Source organism: Centroberyx gerrardi, chromosome 23, assembly GCF_048128805.1.
Source record: "Centroberyx gerrardi isolate f3 chromosome 23, fCenGer3.hap1.cur.20231027, whole genome shotgun sequence".
In the NCBI taxonomy this organism is placed as follows: Eukaryota; Metazoa; Chordata; class Actinopteri; order Beryciformes; family Berycidae; genus Centroberyx; species Centroberyx gerrardi.
This window is the reverse complement of record NC_136019.1, coordinates 10,979,369-11,000,724: the sequence shown is the minus strand read 5'-3', so window position 1 is coordinate 11,000,724 and position 21,356 is coordinate 10,979,369. Positions and strand designations below refer to the sequence as shown.

At 42.8% G+C, this 21,356-nt stretch overlaps 2 protein-coding genes across 3 annotated transcripts; one reads left to right on the top strand and one right to left on the bottom strand.

The window, feature by feature from the left end:
- Positions 1-9,608: 9,608 nt before the first annotated feature.
- sst5 (somatostatin 5) lies at positions 9,609-10,595 on the top strand. The gene is made up of 2 exons (XM_071909465.1): positions 9,609-9,737; positions 10,398-10,595. The coding sequence occupies exons 1-2, from the start codon at positions 9,609-9,611 to the stop codon at positions 10,593-10,595; spliced, it is 327 nt and encodes a 108-aa protein (XP_071765566.1).
- Positions 10,596-11,015: 420 nt separating this feature from the next.
- trip6 (thyroid hormone receptor interactor 6) lies at positions 11,016-21,356 on the bottom strand. Of its 2 annotated transcripts, none has more exons than XM_071909454.2 (11): positions 21,299-21,356; positions 20,732-20,778; positions 18,154-18,382; positions 17,547-17,650; positions 17,186-17,296; positions 16,449-17,036; positions 16,119-16,215; positions 15,501-15,670; positions 14,956-15,134; positions 14,650-14,770; positions 11,016-13,403 (listed from the first exon to the last, which is right to left on the bottom strand). In XM_071909454.2, the coding sequence occupies exons 3-11, from the start codon at positions 18,371-18,373 to the stop codon at positions 13,272-13,274; spliced, it is 1,722 nt and encodes a 573-aa protein (XP_071765555.1). In that variant the 5' UTR covers positions 18,374-18,382; positions 20,732-20,778; positions 21,299-21,356; the 3' UTR covers positions 11,016-13,271. The 2 variants fall into 2 exon arrangements, with proteins under 2 accessions (XP_071765555.1, XP_078137855.1); XM_078281729.1 differs by having other exon boundaries at positions 16,119-16,212.

Sequence of the window (21,356 nt, the reverse complement as noted above, 5' to 3'; positions counted from 1 at the left end):
TCAAAGTCCCTCACAGTCACAGTTGTGCCGCACGAGTCCAGGCTGAAGCTGAACAAGGCCCTGGCACTGTCCGTCTCCATGGGAACACAGCTGGGGTCCAATAGCGTGGTTCGGTTGGGCTGCGTGGGCGGGATGCTGTGGGTTGTGTCAACCACTGCCACCATCCTGCCTTCTGGCAAGCATACTGCCAAGGATACACAAATACTGCGTTGGTTGTGTTAGTGAGTGTGTGTGTGTGTGTGTGTGTGTGTGTATGTGCGTGCACGTCTACTGTATGCCTGTAACTGTTTCACTCCTCATCTATTTGTTTCTTGTAACTATTATATGTTTTTTGTAACAATGAATGTCTGTAAAATCCAAAGCCCAAACAGGGACAAGGGTTGCACATAAGTGCATCTGTTTCGTGTTTTTTTATTTGTAATAATGATTTTCTGACAAATAAACCAATAAATAAATAAACTGTGGCAGCCCACTGCATTCAGGTTATCAAACAATGCAGCAAAGGAATTTTACAGTGTGTGTGTGTGTGTGTGTGTGTGTGTGTGTGTGTGTGTGTGTGTAATTTCCCCCACTTGGAAATTTCACATGAATGCCATTCAAAGGCAGATGATGAAAGTCAAAAAGAGAATTCTGCTACCCGAGTGGCAGAAAAATCAGAATAATATACTTATGCGCTTAAAGTGTTGAAGTGTTTTTCTTAAAAACAAGAAGCAGCCAAATCCACATCATCCTTTTCAGGACATCCATGTTTGTTTATCGTTTGTCTTCCGGATTTGATTTTCCAACAAAATAGCCTTGGAAGTCCCGGATGTCGGACTTCCCCACCAGCCCATGAACGATCTATGTGTATGTGTGTGTGTGTGTGTGTGTGTGTGTGTGTAGGAGGTGGAGGGGCTCTGTTTGTGCACCTAGTAGTTCTCTAACAGGAAAGGTGCATTTCTGGACAAGACGGTCCTCCACCTTCAGAGAGTCTGCATCCATCACAGACACCTCCACTCCGGCAACAAGACCCTGCAGTGTCAGTTCCTAGGTGGGAAAGGAAGTGACAAAAGGGAGCGGACATTGTGACATTGTGTGACATTGTGTTTGTTACCATAGCGACAATATGATGGAGTGCAACAGTGGTTCCTGGTTGAATGACACTGTAAACAGGGGTTAGGTGTTAAAATCCTCTCTGTCCATCACTGGGATCTAATCCCACATTTACTCTGAGTGTTCATCTACTGAACTGCACACACAGATGGTATCTGTGTATCAGATTCAGTGATCTGGAGATTAGGAATTACTTGAGTAAATGGACCGTTAAAAGAAAAACCTAATTAAGATAAACACTTAAGTATCTAGCTTACAGCCTTTTACTGACAGTGAAAAATTAAGTGATTAATGACCAAGAGAGCTCACAGGATTTTCACTGAACAATGGTCCAAAATAAAGTAAATAGTGGTGCTAATGTAAAGCAAGATCTAGACTCAAATAATAGGGTACAAAATAGGAAACAAAGGTAAAATAATTATTTGAAAGATATAAGAGAAATGTAAATTATCCATCAGAGTGAGTGTAATTTAGAAAAAAACCAAAAAGATTTCATATCAGGCCAGAGTCGTCGCTCTGACCTCGTAGGTCATCCCAGGACTGTAGAGGGGGATCTCCACGCTGAAGTAGTCGTCCTCCGCCTCCAGGCTGAACCCCCCCATCTCCACCAGCTCCCAGTCCAGCCTGCGGGCCCCGAGGAAGAGCTCCCACTGCAGCTCAGACTGGGCCTGCTGGTGCAGTAGCACCAGCAGGCCACTCTCTGTGCACTCCCCCTCCAGCCTGGCAGAACCTGGGGTGGGGGGGGGTTTAAAGTCACACTGAAATGAAAAATGACTTTATAGCCTTTTTAGCTCTTTTTAACTATCATACCATACACCTATTTGACAATTTATGCCCCCCAAAAAATGGCAAAAAAAATATTTTCTTGCATTTTTATATCAAAATCTCATTACTTTCACTTCATGGAAAACAGAAAATCTTTAGTGGTGACATCATCGTGTACCAGGAGGCATACATAAAAATTCCAACCAATAAAACCATGAGATTTTTCAGCAATCCCGTCCCTCTGCCCCTCCCATCAAACAACTGATGTCCCACTGGCTGAAGAGATGATAAGAGATGATGATAAGAGACAAAACAAAACTAGATCAATCACTCACCTGTTTGTTCTTGAACACTAGTCTCTATGGTGGCTCGATGGTAGAAGATCTCACCATGGGGTGAGATGGAAAGAGCAAAGGTGAGAGGGAGGCTGTACTTCTTATAGCCGCCACCTATATACTGGAAAAGACAGGAGGTTGTTTCTGCCACTTCTGAGCGTACACACAAGGAGATACACATGCACAGGCCTTTTGTCACATACATCCACTAATTCTATAACTTGACCTTGTCTCACCTCTCGCATTATTTCTGAGTGTGAGAATGGGACACGGAGCTGGTAGGAGTGGCTCCCGTTGGGGTGGGGGAGCCTGGACACCCTCAGGTCCATGCTGCTCTGAGTCCGGTGGCTCTGGGTCAGGGTCAGGGTCAGGGTCAGAGGGTCGCCACCACCCTCCACTGTCACCTTCTGGAGGGACACGTCCGGAGGGAAGACGCCTAGGGTGACAGAAAAGACTCCTTCGGACGGGACAGTGTCTGTGGAGAGAGAGAGAGAGAGAAGTAAGAGAGAGGTATCTTCAACAGACAGGGAATTGGTCATGAAGGCTCCTATTGATCGATTGGAATTTTAATAGTATTCTGTGAAATGATTAATAGACCCAATTTGTGTAGACAGGAACATAGTTATTCAGCCTAGTTCTGTTTAAATAAACTCAACAGGTCAAGCAATTTAACCGATTTTTGATTATAGTCTATCCTTAAAAAAATCCTGCTCTGTCTCACTCCTCACTTCATTTTTTCTCTTTTCTTCCATATTTTACCATTTGTATAGGCACAAATAAATAAAAACAGCCCACTGTTGGTGATGGTTGGTGTCTGTGGGACGAGTGGACTCTGAAGGAGCCTGAAGGAGCGATGCTGTGTGAGCGGCCAGCGCTGCTCCTCCCACTGACGCATGAAGAACAGGTCGACTGACATGGACTGGCTGTACCGGCCCTTCACAACTCCACTCTGGAAGAAAATCCAGCAGTCACACTACATGCAACATAGTGACAAATGAAGCCTTGCAACAAATACCCATATTAGTCTCTCTGGAAATCTTGTGAACAGCTAATTTTGCAGTTGTACAGTCAATTTATATAATTTGGAGTGGCGTGTGAATGTTATACGCCACCCAGAAATACATAAATGTATTGTTTTAAATGATCAGTCTGTCAGATCTGTCAAAACTCAAACTTAAAGTCATAACATAATGACATCTGAAAACATGAAGACATGAAAAACAGGCACCTACTCATTAGCACATTTGCTCTAAAAAGAGTCATAGTTGTATGTTCATACCTGTGATTGTTAGGAGATCAACATGTTTATTGTACTTATACACAGATGAAAATATTTCTCCTTAAGGAATCCTTAAAGGCTTCAGACTTGTTCCATTATTTTCATTACTTTGATCATTGGAGCGACAAATGTACTTGCTGCTATAAAGAAACAGTAAAGAAATGTGAAGCCTTTCAGTGTTTACTTATCTATCTTTATATGCATAATTATTCCTACTGAACCAATCAGCTAGTAAGAGGGCATCTACAATATCTGTTCATTTTACTGTTTATCATTTTATTCATATACCTTGATGTGGCCACCTTGGGCTCCTACAGGAATCCTGACCTCCACCAGTTCATCCCTCAGGCCGATCCGGTATCCCCTCTCTCTCATGTCCCCCTCGCTCAGAACCCGGGTCTCCACTCCCACCCTCATGCCTCTGTCCCTGAACGCCCCCTGGACCAGAGGGGAGAGGATCAGGGGGATGGGCCACAGCAGGTCGGGCCCGTCCGCTGTAGCCTCATCTGGGGGAGAGAGAAGAGGGAGGAAGGGAAGGATAGAGACATGGAGGAAAAAAGAAAAAAACAGATTTGATTGGATTCTATTATAATGTAGTGCCAGAATATTGTGATATTGATAAACCTTCTTACTCAAAGTGCAGGCCACAGTGGCATCAATAGCCAGGATGTTGCCCTGGAGTCTGAACAGCATGGTGGCATTGACCACCTCTAAATCCACTCCCTTTTCCTGGGACAAAAAGACAAAAATGAACATAATGTCAAACCAAACTATATATCGTCACTGCCAAATGAAAATCTTGTATCTCCAGAACGTCACCTTTTCAGGAACTGATAAAAATAGACTTATTCTTAAATTGACCACCATGCATTTCTGAGTTTATCCAAAGGGGTTTTGAAAAGGTTTCATAAAACCAAGTTTCGTAAAAAATATCTCAACCCATAGAAGAGCATGTAATGTTAAAACATGAAAATTGCCAAAACTGGAGTTACAAGGTTTTCACATGAGCAACAGCAATATGTTATTTCCAGAATATATCATGTACAGTAATCTGAAAAAAATTAAATGCAGAAAAAACACACGAATACACCTTATACCACCCCAAACTTGGTGGGGGATGAAAATGAACACAGTTATGTTCCTGGGATTATCTGATCTCATCTTGGATTTCCCTAAACTATTCTAACCCTGCATTATCTTGCACAGCAGACAGACAAAGCAAATGATTCATGTAAACGAAAGGATTTGAGATAACTGATCGATCTAGGTCTAATCCCCACATAAGCCCAGCATCCTTTTAGTACCTTGACAGCGTATGAGAGAGGAGAGGAATAGGAGCAGCGGAGGGTGAGGCGAGAGCCACCCGGCGCGGTGTGGCAGCCCGGGGCAGCGGCCTCTGTCCGGGACGCGGCGCCGGCCTCCGCAGGCGGCTGGCTGGCTCTGTGGAACATCACATCCAGCTCTTCCACCTCCGCTTTCTGCTCAGTGACAAAGGAGAGGAAGAAGATTCATACACCTTGGAAGCAGCTTTAAGTGCAGACTCTACTTTTGCTCTACTATCAAAAAACATGCATGGTAATTCTGTTTGTCGTGTATGATTAAAGAGCTGCAAAATCATTAAAAACTATATTTCCAGTCAAGCTGAAAGACCATTTACTGACCTCCTTCTGAGCTCTGGTGGAAGCAGGCAGGACGGGTCGCTGGACGGACACCTGAGGACAAACACATGGCTTGACACACCTTCACACAATGCTAAAATCTTCTTTCAGGCCCAGCACGTCTGTGTAGGGGAGCGATCAGCAAAGCATTCTGGTATAGAAACCTAACCGGACTTGTTAAACAAGTGTGAATCTAATGACATCTGGGTGCAGGTGAGCCATTCACCTCCATGTAGTTTTCCTCACAAACGATCTCCCTGGTTACCCACGGCAACTGGAGGGAGCAAAGCAGCTGGAAGGGGTACGCCGCCACCATCCCGTCCACCTGCAGGTTCACAAACCATAGACGCAGGTGATAATCTGTGGAACGCTGCAGAGAGAAAGAGAGAGAGGGGAAAATATAGAGTGAGCATGTTAACTTCAACCACTTAAATTTCACTGAAAATGTGCCATAAAGGTGGATGGTATACAAAGGAGGTGTTGTTGCAGCATGTCAAAGCAGCATAATATTTCAGACAAGTCTACCTGGCTGTGGACGTGGCAGGCCAGGAAGGAGGCGCGGAACACCAGGTCTCCAAGAGGATTGACCAGGACCGTGTAGCCACATAGAGTCGCCTCCTGGTCAGACAGGAGATGGAATCCATTCTGGTCTGGTGACATCAGCAGTTTACAGGAAAAAAGTTATGAACACGTACATCTAGTCTACCAGACTAGAAACCAAACATTTCCATCTACTCACATTTCAGCCACCCATATTCTGGATATAAGTGTTCTGATGATGGTTCATCAAATCAATAACTGTCGGACAAACAGTTCAGATGAATACCTTCAAAGTCAAAACGGATCGCCGGACCCAGGAAGCTGGACTTGATGGAAAGCCAGAAGTGACGCTCATGGCATTCAGTCCGGAATGTTCCTGAAAATAGTAAGGATGGAGTCAATTTCTAACTAATGCCTAATCAAATGTATGGTGAGGCGGGGGCACTGGCAATGGGAATTCTATGCTATCCCATACTGTATCATATCATATCTCATATCATATTGTATTATGTCAGAATTGCAAATGAAGTATGGCGCTGTGGTATGGGGCCACTAGAGGGCCATAATGTCATTTAAGACAGTGTTTCTCCAACATTGTCATGTCACAGAGCCCCATTTGACAGGATTTTTGATAAGACTGGGATGCCATATTGGAGGATTTTTGTTGTTCATTTAGTATTGAAATGTAGAACTTTCTGCACTGTACATGGGGAGGTAACAGATGATAGTGGTGAGAGCAAAACCTATGATTAGGCGTTCTTATTCATCCTCTAATTGGGATCATTTGTAGTGTGCTGCATTATAGTGAAATTAAACTACCGTATTCCTCATTTTGCCTGGGGACCCTCTGGAACCTCCTCAGGGACCTCCCGGGGTCCCAGGACCCCACTTAAAGCACCACTGACTGGGACTTTTGGTTTGTGTCTTTCAGAGGGGGGCTGTGTTGTCTGTGTTGTGGTTTATCAGTCATCACCGAACAAGACTTACCCGCTGGCACAGGATTGGCAATACAGACTGGCACAGCGAGGAGGAACACCATACTGGAACAAAACATAAATTTCAAAGTCACTGCATGATCCTACTGTTGAGCCATGCTTTTACTTTCCCCTTTGAAACGTACCCATACATTCTTTTGAAAAAAATGATTTGCATTTTAAAGAGCACAGGCAAGCTTGGCTGATGTAAATAAACAAACGCAAAACTTGATTTAAATATGAACATCTGTGTCAGATTTCCGTCTCTGCGATTAGCAAGTTGTCGGGTGTGTTTACCTTCGGAAACGTCGCCATTTTGACTGACCGCACCTGAATCATCCATGACCTGAGTAGGTTAATTGATAAGCTAATTAGCATTTACAGTGGGCTTCACGGAAATATTGCGACCACCTTCTGTATAAACACAAGTGACAGAAAACAATTAACCTGCAAGCAAATTAATTAAAAGTCATACGGATCTATTTTTTAAGGCGTTCAGGACATAAACCTGTGAGAGACCATAGGTGACAGGCGAGAGCCAAATACAAATGCGGTCTTACGTTGACACCTAGTGGTCTGACTGTATTACTTACACTGGAGGCGATGCATGAAGAACACACTGGTCCATGTCAGAAGGCTCACTGAGTTCCTGGTAAGACTGGATGGATGAAGTGGACAGGATGTTTTGATCTGACATTGAAGAAGCGGCCAGGTGCGTCAGGTAGCTCGAGCTGCTGTTGTGAATGTCCACTGCTACATGATGAGTGACATGCTGGAGAAGTGATGGTTTTGTATTCTTCATACACCACTCAAAAGGCAAAGCAAACAAGGATGTAGTCTACCAGCACAGGGTGTTATCACTGTAGTAGCATTGCTTTCCATTCTCTCTCTCCTACACAAAGGAGGATGTATGGATAGAAAACAAAAAAATAAATTTACAGTAGCCTTAACTCAAATGTAATACACCAAGTAGTCCCAGAAGATTTTACTTAGTGATCCACATCATAGAATCATTGAATATGATTTGGCACAGAAATGACTTAACAGCCTGCTCTGTAGAAAATACTGTAGGAAATAATAGCAGATAGTGAAACCTACTGTACATTCTGTCATTACACTAACTTGTAGTTCAGTGAAACAATACTGAAATTTAACTAAACCCCCTCAAGGAGCCCCAGGAGCAGCTGAACCCCACTTTGGGAGCCACTGTAATACATCTTAATGAAGCAGCAGAAGTCATTTGTCCAAACCTGAGATATCACAGTGACTGCCAGGCTGTAGACTCAGCCTCCAACTCTCAATGTGTGTTAGTGATCAGTGTGGAAGTGGCGGTGTTAAGGATCCTACAGAATTGTGTGCAAATTGGGAGGACTTAACCCGTTCCTGACAAACTGATGCTATTTCACATCATGCAGCAGCAGGTATGGAGGGATTGGAGGAGTTATATTTGTCATCACAGTAAAGGACCCCCCACCCCACCCCTCCCTCTGGTACCAGGCAGCCCAGTTGGATGCCTGTGGTCACAACAGCCTCCACTCTTTTGAAAATGTTATTTAGAGTCAGAGGTGGCATGATGCAGGACTGAGTAATCAGAGAGATCAGCCAGAGCCTCATGGCGGGGGAACTGGAAGATGCTGTTACAGAAAAGGTCACTATCCATTTACACAATGAGATGTGAAAGTGATAGCAGTGACTTAACTTTTATTAGTATTTATTCATTATTTGGTATTGGGATTTTAATGTAGGTTTTTGCCATTTTTGAGCTCAATTCAGCTCAGTTATTGCAGCTGATTACCAGAATTAAAATATAACTGACAAAGAAACAAGATATCAAAGTAGTGATTTCCTCCTTTAAATCTGCAATATTTTGAATGGATTCAGTACCATTCAAGCTAGTTCAAGTTAACATAATTAACATAATTGGGTGGCTGGATGGATCCTGTGACCTTCCCACTCTTTTGAAATCATATTTTCATTTTGATTTCATTTTCTTTCATGATGATCTTAAGTGCAAATCACCTCCTCAGACGAGACAACAGGCAATAGTACTCAATTGTACTTTTTGGGCAAATGTTTGTCTCTATTACTGGAGCTATCACATGCCTACCTATTTTTGCCTATTTACCTATTTTAGTTATTAACAACCTATGTCTTCCTCACAGATTATAACCAAAACACTCCTTGTATGAAGTTAATCTAACAATCGTTCACTTCGCTTTCCTTTACTGACCTTTCGATGCTTATTTTCCATGTTAATGTTCCATTGACTCAAGGGACGGCGGGGATGGGAGGGGGTGCAGACGGGTTCATCTAATTAACATTTGAGTCACTTTGTGTCATTAACACTGCGCAGCATGCAGGCCTCATGTTGTGCACAGGACACCTACAAGGCTGGTATGGCTAATCCCCACTGACACACCATGGCACCAAGTGAAGTTATATGTCAGCATGCTCTGTGGAACTATTTGACTATGAACCAGACTAATTTTGGACCTGACACACCACATTTAAAGTTGCTGAAACATGTTGCTTCTTACATTTTAGAGCACTTATCACTTCTGCAGTCAGAGCTCAGGGTTTTGGTCGATACTTCATGGAAGCAGGGTGCTGTTGGGTGCTGTTGGGTGCTGTTTTGTTCTGTGTCATGGCCAACGATGACCTTATCCTGTCCGCTGACACCTCCTTCGCAGCAAACCTCCACCACACACCCACACCCCTCACCTCCTCATTCCTTCCTCTCAGCCAATCACATCCCGTCGTTGGCTTGAGGATGAGGAAGACCCGAGGATGAAGAAACCTATTTATCAGCGGCTCGACACATCTTAACGTGACCAGTGAGGACTCAAAACAGTGAAAACATTCAGCTCAAGCATTCTACCCTCTTTTCTGATTGGCTAGTCTTTATTTTTTGGACTTGTGGATTATTAGAACAGGATTGATCTGAGCTTGTTGTTTTGAGGTGGAGATGCTTCGCTCCCAGTTGCAGGTCCTGCTGGTGGCTCTGTTGTCCTCTGTGCTGCTGGTCAGGGTCAGCGGCGCGCCACGCAGAGACATGCTGACAGAGATGCTGAGAGCAGACCTCGCCAAGGACAAGGTGGGTGGCTCATTCACATTCACATTTTAAACAACTCAACTAGTGGTCATGGTGGGACGGCTTCATACGGCTGAGATCAGGAAGTGCCCATCAGGACTATGCAGTTGTTGTGATATATAAATCATGTTGTATATGTATGGTTCAATGATTTTGAGATTAAGCCTAGTCAGCAAGGGAATATGACAACAATTCTGAATATATTTCAGAATTGTCGGTCTCCCTATAATAACATGAGGTCACCTAGGTCCTCTAACCAAAGGCTGCTGGTGTCCCAAGGGCCAGGCTTAAACTGAAGTGGGACCGTGCATTTGCATAACAGTCTACTGCCTGATATCAGATTATCTCACTCACTGATCATTTTTAAAAAACATTTTAAGACTTATTTTTATTCCCTTGCTTTCAACGGCTCTTGAAGCTGTTATTTTTGCTGTTATGTTGTTAAATTTGTATCTGGTATTGTGTTTTTGTCTATGTGATATGTGTTTTTAATTCTAGTTTTTATTGTGAAGCACTTTGCGCCCTTGGTTTTATATACATAAAGTAGGCCAATGCACATTTGTGTTGTATTAGATATATTATTATTCTTTTGGGAGGAACAACTTCCCTTGCAACTGATGTTTGAGATGTTTTTACGTCCCCCTCCTGCACTTCTCTCTCTAGGATCTCACCCACTTGCTCCTCCTGAAGTTTGTGTCTGACCTGGTTGCTGCGAGGGAAAACGAGGTGCTGCCCGAGTTGGAGGAGGAGGAGGAGTCGGGGATCAGGGAGGCGGTGGTGCGGCGGCACCTTCCCCTCTCCCAGAGAGAGCGCAAGGCCGGCTGCCGCAACTTCTTCTGGAAGACGTTCACCTCGTGTTAGCACAGGAGCTCTCTGTGCTGCTGGAGTATTTTTATGTCCAAAATATTGAAAGACTCTCTATATTGTTATCTTGTGTTGTACATCATTCTTCTTGAAGGTGTTAAATGTTAGTTTTTGTTTAAAATGCTACTGCTTGAGTTGATGGGATAAGTTACTCATCCGTATCTGCTCACTTTTACATGTTTACTGGCTTATTTAGGATGCCAAGCATACATGTGATTGTAAACAATGACAAGGTTGTATGTCTTAAGATTTTGGTGTAAATATGAGTGGCAGAATAAGGCTGTCACAGGGTTAAGCAGGGATGTACGCTGTCAAAAGTAAAACTGTCTACTGATTTAAAGCTTATGTTGTTTCTCTTCTTTCACATCAAGCGTTGAACATACTGGTTTTTCTTCAAAAAGTACACAAACACACCAATGAACTTGCTGAAAAAAAACAGACATTTTAATTATCAATTATATTACTACAACCTGCATTAGGAGAAAATCCACCCATGAGTTCACATGCGCTCCCACTCACTCCGCTACACAGGGTCTACTGCATTTCTAATTCAACCAGCTGTTTATTCAGTACAGAACGGCCTCCTTCTCAAGTGTGAATTCATCGGTGGACAGAGGTCTGCTGCAGTACCGAGGGCTTACATCTGCCGAACAGTTTGCATTCACAGCATTTCAAACTTTACATGAACTGTTCGCCGTCGAGGTTCGATGACTAAGTGGGGGAACTGTACAACAGCACAAAACGGAAAGTTCAAGGAGTAATATTTCTATGACACAGAATTGGCATGGTTATGACGTTTAAAATGACACTGATGAACATTAATGAAATAACTACCTAGATGATAAAAAGCAGGTTAATGTTGATATACATAATGGGATGAAATAAATTAACAAAAAGGTGAAAAATGCAGCTCGCCTGGAAAAACGGGTGAGCTGATGAACCATTTTAGCATGATCAAGTTCTGTAACAAAAACACAGACAACCCTTCACAGACAGATTTAGTTTCTAAGGATTATCATCAGACGTCCTTGAGGTAAGGCTTCAAAATTTCTAGCCCTTGCAGTTACATACAAAATTAGGACGGAAAGACAAGAGGTTAAACACAACCCAAACTTAATATAAATACTGTAGTTCCAAAGTCTCAGAATATATGACTAAATTGGCCAACATGAGTGCAAGGATGAACACAACACACAAAGTCCACAACTGAAGAGTTCTGCTCCCAAACACTATATATCCATTTTGGGGGAAAAGTCCATCACCTTAAATTCAACATTCAATATCTAGAATATCCAGTCTGTAAAAGTAAAAATCAGGACTAAAGGACTAAAATTTGGTTTATTTTTGCACTATCAGTAATTTTGTAAGAGTATAGGTGTCACTTTTCCCCCAAATTGTGCATATATGTTGCAGAAGTTTACACAATAGGATGTTTTCATGGCCGCTAAGTGACAGTCGAACACCCTGTTTTTCCTTTAGACAGTGGAAAGCATTTGACTTCATTGCACCTTCATCTTCAATGTAACAGTCAAGTATCAACCAACAACAAATATAAAAAAACAACAAAAAAAAAGCGCATTGTGTTGCCTTGAAAAACAAATGTTTCATGGATGATTTGGCTGGTTTAAAAAAAAAAGCAAACATCCTTTTTGATTTAATGACTAGTCAACATAATGTGATGGTTGAATGTTGAAAGGGGGTGATTGTAGCTGTCAAACTTGTACTAGCGAACATTGTACAAGTATTCAGTAAGAGCAAAAAAAAAACAACTTCTGGGTTGTCAAGTTTACTACACATTCCTTCGGTCTACATTTCTTGTCCTTTGAGGCTATTTCACTGCAAAAACGTCACTGCACTAAATCTACATGCTTTCCAACATTACGGTTTCATTCTCTAACCAAAACAGCCTGTTATGTACAGTCACAGTTGTCATTGCATTATGTGCTTTTAAAATGCTTGTTTTGAGGCAGTTCAGCACTTTGAAGTGTAGTGTTTTCCAAATATACCAGTCCCATCATTTAGACTGGTCACTCCACAGAGGGAGGTTATGACCTTAATTATCCTTCTACCTCCCTTACCGCATGCTCTTCCAAGTCTACATCACTAATGTCCTTCCATATATTCATTGTTTTTAATAAAGAGAATACAATTCATACATGATAATGTGCCAGTTAAGCAGTGCCGGTGTGAATTAATGGTAAGTGGAGCCCTAGCTGCCTGCAGGTCCGGGCCACTGTAGTACTAATACCAGACTAAACATGAAGAATAGGGTAACTGTGTACCAAAAAAAAGGAAAGGAAACTGGAGTGGTGGTCCCTCTAGCACAAGGTTTTATCTTTTGAATTTAACAGTAACATGTAGAGAGAATGCACCTCTGCAAATGAAATTGTACTTGCACACCGCCAGAGGGAACCATTGCAATTTTTTATGTCAATTCATGGTTAGAGCAAGAAAGTCTGATGATGGTGGGCAAGAAAGCCAAAAAAAAGAAAACGATGCACAAGACAGAAATAAGGAGAGGCATAAAAATGTTACCCTTGATTGCTGAGCTCAATAATCCATAATATACTCACTCACAACGGATTTATGTTTTGATTTTGAGATTACCAGCACCAAACTCCATGCTGGGATGGCGAGAGTACTGAAGGGGCTGGGCGGGACAGGAAAGGTGTGTTAGCAGTCAGTGGAGATTTTGGCAGAGAGGTCCTGGATGCGGCGAGCGCTGCAGCTCTTACATAAGATGTGACCGTCCAGCGGGTAGCAGCCACGGCCCTCCCCTTCTGAGGACAGCAGGAGGCCACATTCCTGAGAGACACACACACTTCAGTCACCTCAACTTCACCCTCTCGCATGGACTCATTTGATGCAAATTTCACAAATCCAGCATATTCTGGGCTCCTACAGTTATGTATAAAGCCGCTCTGAGTGTGAACTTGGTCTTGATTAAAGTGATGATGTATGAATACTCTTAACACCTATATTTATTTAAGAGAGTTTAGAGGTCCCTTAAAGCTGCTGTAGGTAAGTTTAGGAGGAATGACAGAGACAGAGTCACGCCCTCTGCCTCAGACTTCTCCTCATTGGTCGGATGGGTTTCCACACATTTTAACTTTGAAACGAGAATAGCAGAGGAATGAGGCTACTGCTGTTTCTGAGATTCTGACATATTATCCTGCTCGTCTCTGGCCACCAAGCATGGCGATTTATTTTTATTACTGCTAAATAAATGTCAATCCATAAAAGTTACCAACTGCAGCTTTAACTCAACTGGGTGATGCCAGTAGGTGGCTAATAAAACCGTTCAGCCTTGATCATGAGGGACTGAGGGCACTTTGTTACTGATTTAATTAGATCTGCAATAACATGAAGTGCAGTGTGGAATTAGGTTCACTGCAAAAATTATGATTGTTATGATTCTGCGTTTTCTAGTGACTGGTAAAATGCAAGTGACAACTTTGGCTCATTGCACTCCACAATACGCAAGGCCATAATCAAAACTATTATGGTCTATTTAACACCAAAAGTAGTCAGATAGATATAATAGACAGACAATTTGATTTCCTAGATTTATTAATTGATTTACTGATCTATCCATATATGGCTATCTAAAAAAAATTATATTTGTGAAAAGAAATTGCACAATGGTGTTCATATAATATTTTTTTTACACTCCACAATAAGCCTCATAAATAACATATGGCAGTGGTTCAAATATATGTAACGCCATGCTCCCCTTTTAAGGGAATTTTTTGAATTTTGTTTATCATTTGTAAGATTAATATTTAACAGTGATCATAAAATGTCTAAGAAGCACTGACATTACCTCTCTCCAAATCTCTTTGTGTGTCCTGCAGTTTGACAAACACTGAGCTGCGGGACGCCAAACATTAAACTGGCTATTCAGCAGCAGGGAGTCAACCCAGAGTCCCTTACTCTTCAATCAAAGTTGAACATAGCATGTTCAAACAAATGTCTCAGCCACTACTTTTTGGCGAAACTGTTCTTATTTATTCCCTGTAAGGTTTAACTGGAAAAAAAAAGGTTGACTAACCTCACAGACGTAGCAGTTGACGTGGAAGCTGCGGTCCAGAGCCACTATCCTGACCGTCTCCTCCTGGCCCGGTTCTGGCATGATGGCCTGGCCGCACACCGAGCAGCGAGGGGCAAACTTCCTGTCAGGAGCAACAAGCACCAGGATTGACAGTTAATGCCAGAGAGCGCCACCATCTCTTTATGATATAAATCTTTATATGGTTAAAACAGTCATCTGGGCAGGCCTAACATCGCATAACAGAGTTTAGCTTGTCCCAACAGCATGATATGGCTTTAAAACATGGTGTGTAGAGTGTGTATGTACCTATGAAAGTCGTCTATGCAGTGGATCTGAGAAGTGGCGTCCACGGTGAAGGGCACCCCGTCCAGGCAGCAGTTACACACCACACATGTGAAGCAGCGAGGGTGGTAGGCCTTGCCCATGGCCCGCAGGATCCGGTCCAGGATGGGCTTGGAGCACTTGGAACAGCGCTCTAGAGTACTCTAACAAGAAAGAGGCAAACAAAGGATAGAGCAACACCGTAAGAGAAAGCACAATACATATGAATGTTCAAGAGGAAATCTTGAAATACAAAAATCCTGAGAGATAAAAGACTTTGGCTGAATGAATGAGCAGGTATGGGTTCAGTGTCTTGCTTAAGGACACTTTTAAAAGACACATGACTGTTGATGAGATCTTTCAGTTACAGGACACTTTCTTTAACCACTAGGTCACTCTGCCTCCCTAAACTTGACGAATAGTAAGCTAATACAGCATTTTATCTCAAAGACAAGAGAAAGATAAGTGAAAGGGATACATCCTGGTCTCTGTCCCAGGACCCAGTCCACTCCTGTAGTTCCTTCACTTACAATGTAACAGCTCTCGCAGTAGCTCTTCTTGTCCAGGGCGTAGAAGGGTTGGCCTCGCAGACGGGCGTGGCAGGTGATGCAAGTGAAACACTCCACATGGAACACCTGCTCCATGGCGATACAGCCGCTGCCATCGCCAAGCACGTTGTCGCCACAACGGGCACAGCGACCTGAGAGGGGAAGGGGGGAAATGTGAACTACTTTGTGGAAATATTAAAAGGGAAGCAGCAAGTCAGAATGTTACATAGCCAAGTCTATTATATTTTAAAATGCCAAAATGCAGGTTTTGTAGTGTCTGATTAACTGATTAATTAAAGACCCCATGAAACGGCATCTTTACTTCCTTCCTTCCGATTTGATGTATTTTCTGTTGAAACAGGATGTTGGTGTGGGGCATTATGTGGGGAGGGATCATTAAAAAATGTAAAGCAGTGGAATATCAGTCAAGGAGAGAAAGCCAATTTTATTTGATGGGATCGTTCTGATGGGAAATGTGATGGTTTTATTGGTTGGGTCACCATTAAAGATACTCTGTTTTCCAGGAAGTAAAAGTAATGGGAGTTCATTTCATGGGGACTTTAATAATTAACTGATCAATGCCATCAATAAGGACTGTACCAAAATATTCCTCTGTAGGGGGGTGGTTCATATCGTACACCAACTTCTTGGTGAGTCGATCCAGCTCCTCTTCAGGCCGAGGTGTCGCTGCCCCCTGCTGGAGGAATGAAGATGTATATACTGTATATGGGTCAAGGGCAGGCAAGTGCTGGTACAACCTCTACTGGGAACTAGTGTAACATGCAGAATTCATTAAGCTGTTGATGTATCATCCAAATTCTTACTCACTATCACTTTCCACAATGCGTTCAATTCATTTAAAGCTCACATTTAATTCTTAAGACGTAGTCCACCAAGTAGCCTTACAAAGATGCAGATGTGTCCTCCTACCTTGCTAGGTTGATAAGCAGCACTCTGTCCTGGCCCTGCTTGATTATTTTCCAGCCCCCTCTTGGACACGGGACCCTGGCTGGCTCTTCCTCCAGACCCTGAGCCACCCCCCTTGTACACTGCCTCAGAGTGCATCTCCTGAGCTTGGGAGCTGGGATGCGGAGGGTACCAGCCCTGCGGGCCCGTCTGAGTCTGGGGTGGGGGGCGTGACGCGTGCTGGCGGGGAGGGGGCGGGGTGTAGGCCTGTTCTGCCTGCCTCCCAGTCTGAGAGTAGGTGACGGGCTGGGCTGTCTTCACCTGGACGCTGAACCTGGGCCCAGTGGGAGTGGAGGCGGTGGTGTAGGAGGCTGGGACAGGCTGAGGGTAGGGTTTAGGGGCGGAGGAGGAGGAGTAGTAGTCCTGCTGGTGGGAGGGGGCATACTGAGGGGCCTGGTGCTCGCTGGGGTAGGGGGGCGCTGGGTGGTATTGGCTCTGGGGATGAGGGGGGTAGCCCATGGATGGCCGACCCTGGGGAGGCCCTCCACTCTGGGATACAGGCTTGTAGTGCTCCGCTGCGAGGTATTTGTTGTAAGGCACATTGTCATACAGCTGTGGGGAGGGAGAAAGTTGATCAAATTAAATTCTGATGGCACATTTTGCACACAGAGTATGAAGTGAATATCATTTACCAATATTCAAATCAAGAAAATACTTCCATTTAGCTTTAATAAAACTCATCAGTGAACCTATTGCCATACCTGTGTGCTGGAGTCATGGTGGCTGTCCAGATCAGCTAGCATGCAGGTGAGCGAGTCAATATCAGCATCGATGTTGGAGTGATGGCCCACTGGCTTTTCAGGGCCACGGTGCTAACAGCAGAACAGAATCAGAAACACATTAGTACATAAGCACTGTGTACTTTCTCTTAAAACATTTCAATCAGATGTAGTGATCACTTCCCAGTGTTTCCATATAATTTTGGCCGATGACATTTTGTAGATTTGATTACAATATATAAAAAATTATCACAGCTATTGATCTAAATGTAAGCATGTCAAACAGCCTCAAATTATATCACTCTCATTCTATCACAAGCCAAACTACACAGTATTCACCTACCATCAGCTCATAACTGTCCATGTGAGGACTCCAGTTGCGTTCCTCTTTGGACCCATGGGGAGGGGAGTAATAGTGGTCGCTAGAGGGATGATGCATTGGCCCACCTTGCGTTGGGAGAACAGACATCAAAACTGTTTGTACAAGACTCAGTCTGATTCAGAGACCAAGATGATTCAACATCTTAGTCTCTGAATCAGACTGAATAATTCTAAAATGGACATCATCAGAAGGAAAGTCTTTCCTTCAAACGATCTAATCTATTCAAATGTGCCTTCAATAAGGAGGAGGCAGAGAATGGACATGATGTAAAGCGAAAATCCACCCTAAAACATTTAAGCACTGATTAAAAAAAAGCCTTTGACTGATAAAAGACCTTTGATTGAAAGCATCAAGTTCACACCCGTTGTTTGGGGGTTGTTGAATGTCATTCTGGGAAATGTAGGCAAACCATAGCTGAAGTAGAAGTAGAAGTAGACAAGGCAGGTTGAGGGAAAGTGAATAAATCACAAACGTGAATTACAACAGTGCAAGAGTATCCGAGGGTGGATTTTTCCTTTAAATGACCCCTGCTGTTGATTCCAGTCTGTGACTAACGGCATGGTCTTACCTGTGGGTCCAGTAGCCATGTACCTGTTGGCCATCCCTCCTCCTCCTCCCGCCCCTCCGCCTCCGTTCTGGTCGTAGAGGCTATATTTCGGTCGGGGGTCAGACGGGCCCTTCTTGTTGGGGGCTCTGTAGATGGCTGGGCCTCCGGAGTGGGACATCTGGGGGACGGCTCGCTCTGGGCTATCCAGAGTCCTCGGTGGCAGCCAGGTGGGACCGGACATAGCAGGCTTCTGAGGCCACAGTGACAAAGGAAAATTATTCTGTTATGATTTATCTTAGTTATTCAGACAGACTTTGTTAGAGTAGAAATTATGAAATGATGTTGTGCCTAGTCTTTGGCACAACCGGCCTGAAGAGTGTAGACTGGATATATCTGTATCATCTTTTAAATTTTGATATTTTTATAGACTTGCTTATATGTAATGATCTTTTACTAATTGTTTTTGTCCTCCCTTTTGTGGTTTACTTTTATGTTTCTTGCCTTGATTTTACATTTTATAGCATCCTTTGATTGCATTTGAGGTCGATTTCATCATTTTTTTCTATTCTTTTTCACTCCTTTGTAAAGTGCTTTGCAACTGAGTTTTGAAAAATTAAGTTAAATCTTGTATGATGACTGTATGATACATCTGATTTTCTCTCAAGTACTTTTCCTCCATCTGAGTACAGGGAAACCCTAAATGCAATCCAATGTGACACATATTGACTTTGCTTTGACAGATTAGTGAATGTACAGAATTATGTTTCAGCTTTCACCCAAATTTCAAGAGCATAGCTGCAGCTGCTGTGCGTATTTATGTCGTAGGTAACCAATGGAAACCAAGAGATGCTTCATCCTTTGTTTCCTATGGCAACTGAGGCACATGGACTTAACAATAGGCTTCAATCGGCTAGGAGCAGGAAGAGAGCAACCATTCTGAAAGTCATGGGGATTTCCAGCAGGCTTGCACATTGCCCCAAAACGTGTGAGTGTGTGCTTTGTGTGCTTCGAGACACAAACACTCCTCCAAAACATCTCCAACACACACACACACACACACACACACACACACACACACACACACAGGTGCGCCTCCATGGTTACCCTCGGCTATTATCCACCACAATGGTTATTGTCTTTGGCTGTTTACACACTAGTATCAATGATTTCCAAATGAAGCTGGAACAAAAACAAGACAGGAAATGTTGTGTAATTATATGTGTCTGTACATACATGAGCACCTGGCTCATAACAATATATTATGTATCCTCTTAGGGATAAATAACAACACGGGAGCACACAGCTGAGCTGACAAAGTGTTGATTGCCTCTTGAGGCACTCCTACCATTAAGATGCTGGTCTTCTTTAGGGAAAAATGTAATCAATTTAAAAAGAAATCTAATATATTTAAGTGCATTTTATTCACAAGTGTCACAATGGACCTAACATGGACAATGGCAACAATAAAGAAAGCAAGCAAAGAGGTTAAAGTCTCAGGCATAGTCAATCCACAGGCATAGGAAGCAAGCATATGCCACTTTTCATTCTCAAGTCACTTTTTTTACTCTTTTTGGAGAGCCAGTGTGTGAAGGGTAATATCTTATTCGGGTCTATAACACTGGGAGAAACTACAGCAATTCATTCTCAAAGTAGTGAAATTGATAGCCCACTCAAATTGATTGCATGTGCATCTGGGGCTGGAATAATGCCCTTGTTGGTAAGAAGATTATAACGTTGGGAGAGAGGATGATGTAGCCCACAGGAATACAATGCTTCAGCACTGGATTTAGTTGCACTTTCTTTTTATCTTTTAAAGTCTTCCCAGGGATCTGGTCATGGGTTTTTGTAGTTACCATTAGACCCATACAGTATCAACATGGGTGTGATTTGCATTATTCAGTGACCATGCAGAAAAACAGAGTGACTGCCCCACTATCGACCTGATTTAAACCCCTTTCTAAATCCGGCTGAGCACACACTCAAATCCGAGGATTGACGGGCCAGGAAATTAATCACAACGGCTTTATCATTCTGTGATTAAAGTTACTTGCTGGATTTTATGTGGTTTGCGATACAAAAGCTCACGTATTTGTCAATTGTTTAGCTCGCTTGTGCTTCTTCGTGAACGAAGACAACGCGAAGCAACTGTCAAAGTTGGTAACCGTGACAAGTGTCAAGCCAGCCAGAAAAAACACAGAACATCCGGTATATTCTCTTCAAAATAAAATGTCTCAACGGTTGGTTTTGAGTAAAAATAAAAGAATTCATTGCCAAAATAATTATTAGAAAATGAACATATTTGTATTTCCCCCCCTAAATACCCATTTCACAGCATTACACAACTTTGTTTGTTCCATACGCCCCGCTAATTATTGTTTTTACACTTTTATTTTGAAGGGAAATGGGCTAACTTCTGGCCTACTCTGGATATTTTTGGCTGGCTTAACACAGTGACACATTGTAGTTGGGTTATAACGATTATTTTGCTGTTATATTGTAGAAAATGCAGGAAGACAATATGGCTCACGTAAAATATGATAAAACCATATCCAGAAACAGCGGCGTAAATCGATATTAGCCAACTATTAGCATTTCCTACCTTTAACAGTTCTTCTATAGTGCCTCTCTTCTTCCCTTCGGTCTCATCTACAAATCAAAAAACAGTACCAAAACGGTGAAGCGGAATACTGCACGTTGTATTGGCTCACTACCCGTAAAACTGTCGCTTTTTTGGTAGATTTCCGCACAGAAAACCGCTAGTTTTACCATAAGCGAACAAACATTCATGTCTCATAGGAATGAATAGGAAACCTATGTCATATCTGCCTCGTTTCTCGTCTAAAACTGTTCTTCTCTGCGTCATAACTATGCAAAATATACCACTCCGGAGACTTAAATAATATATAACGAAGGCTTAATTGCAATAATTAACTTTAATGATATGTTTGTTTACTTGTTTGATAGCCTGTTTTGAACTGCGACTCGGGTTAAGCTCGTGCCTTGTCTCCGGGCTACTTGAACAAGCCTCCAACCGAAGAAGCAATACCCGACACCTACCGCGCTAAATGCGCTACGCAAATACAAACTACACCTTCCTTCAGATAAGCAAAGAACAATGAAAGTTATTCGGAAACTACTTTCTTTAGCTTTAGCTTCGTTAACCTACTTTCTCATGGATCCTGAGTTAGCCACAGGCCTTCAGCAGCAGCAGCAGCAGTCGTCAC

Coding starts and splice junctions, on each gene's coding strand:
- sst5 (XM_071909465.1), top strand. CDS start 9,609: ATGCTTCGCTCCCAGTTGCAGGTCCTGCTGGTGGCTCTGTTGTCCTCT. Junction 9,738..10,397: donor CAGACCTCGCCAAGGACAAG/GTGGGTGGCTCA, acceptor TTCTCTCTCTAG/GATCTCACCCACTTGCTCCT.
- trip6 (XM_071909454.2), bottom strand. CDS start 18,373: ATGTCCGGTCCCACCTGGCTGCCACCGAGGACTCTGGATAGCCCAGAG. Junction 17,037..17,185: donor ACCATGACTCCAGCACACAG/GTATGGCAATAG, acceptor CCCTCCCCACAG/CTGTATGACAATGTGCCTTA. Junction 15,135..15,500: donor ACTGCGAGAGCTGTTACATT/GTAAGTGAAGGA, acceptor CTTTCTTGTTAG/AGTACTCTAGAGCGCTGTTC.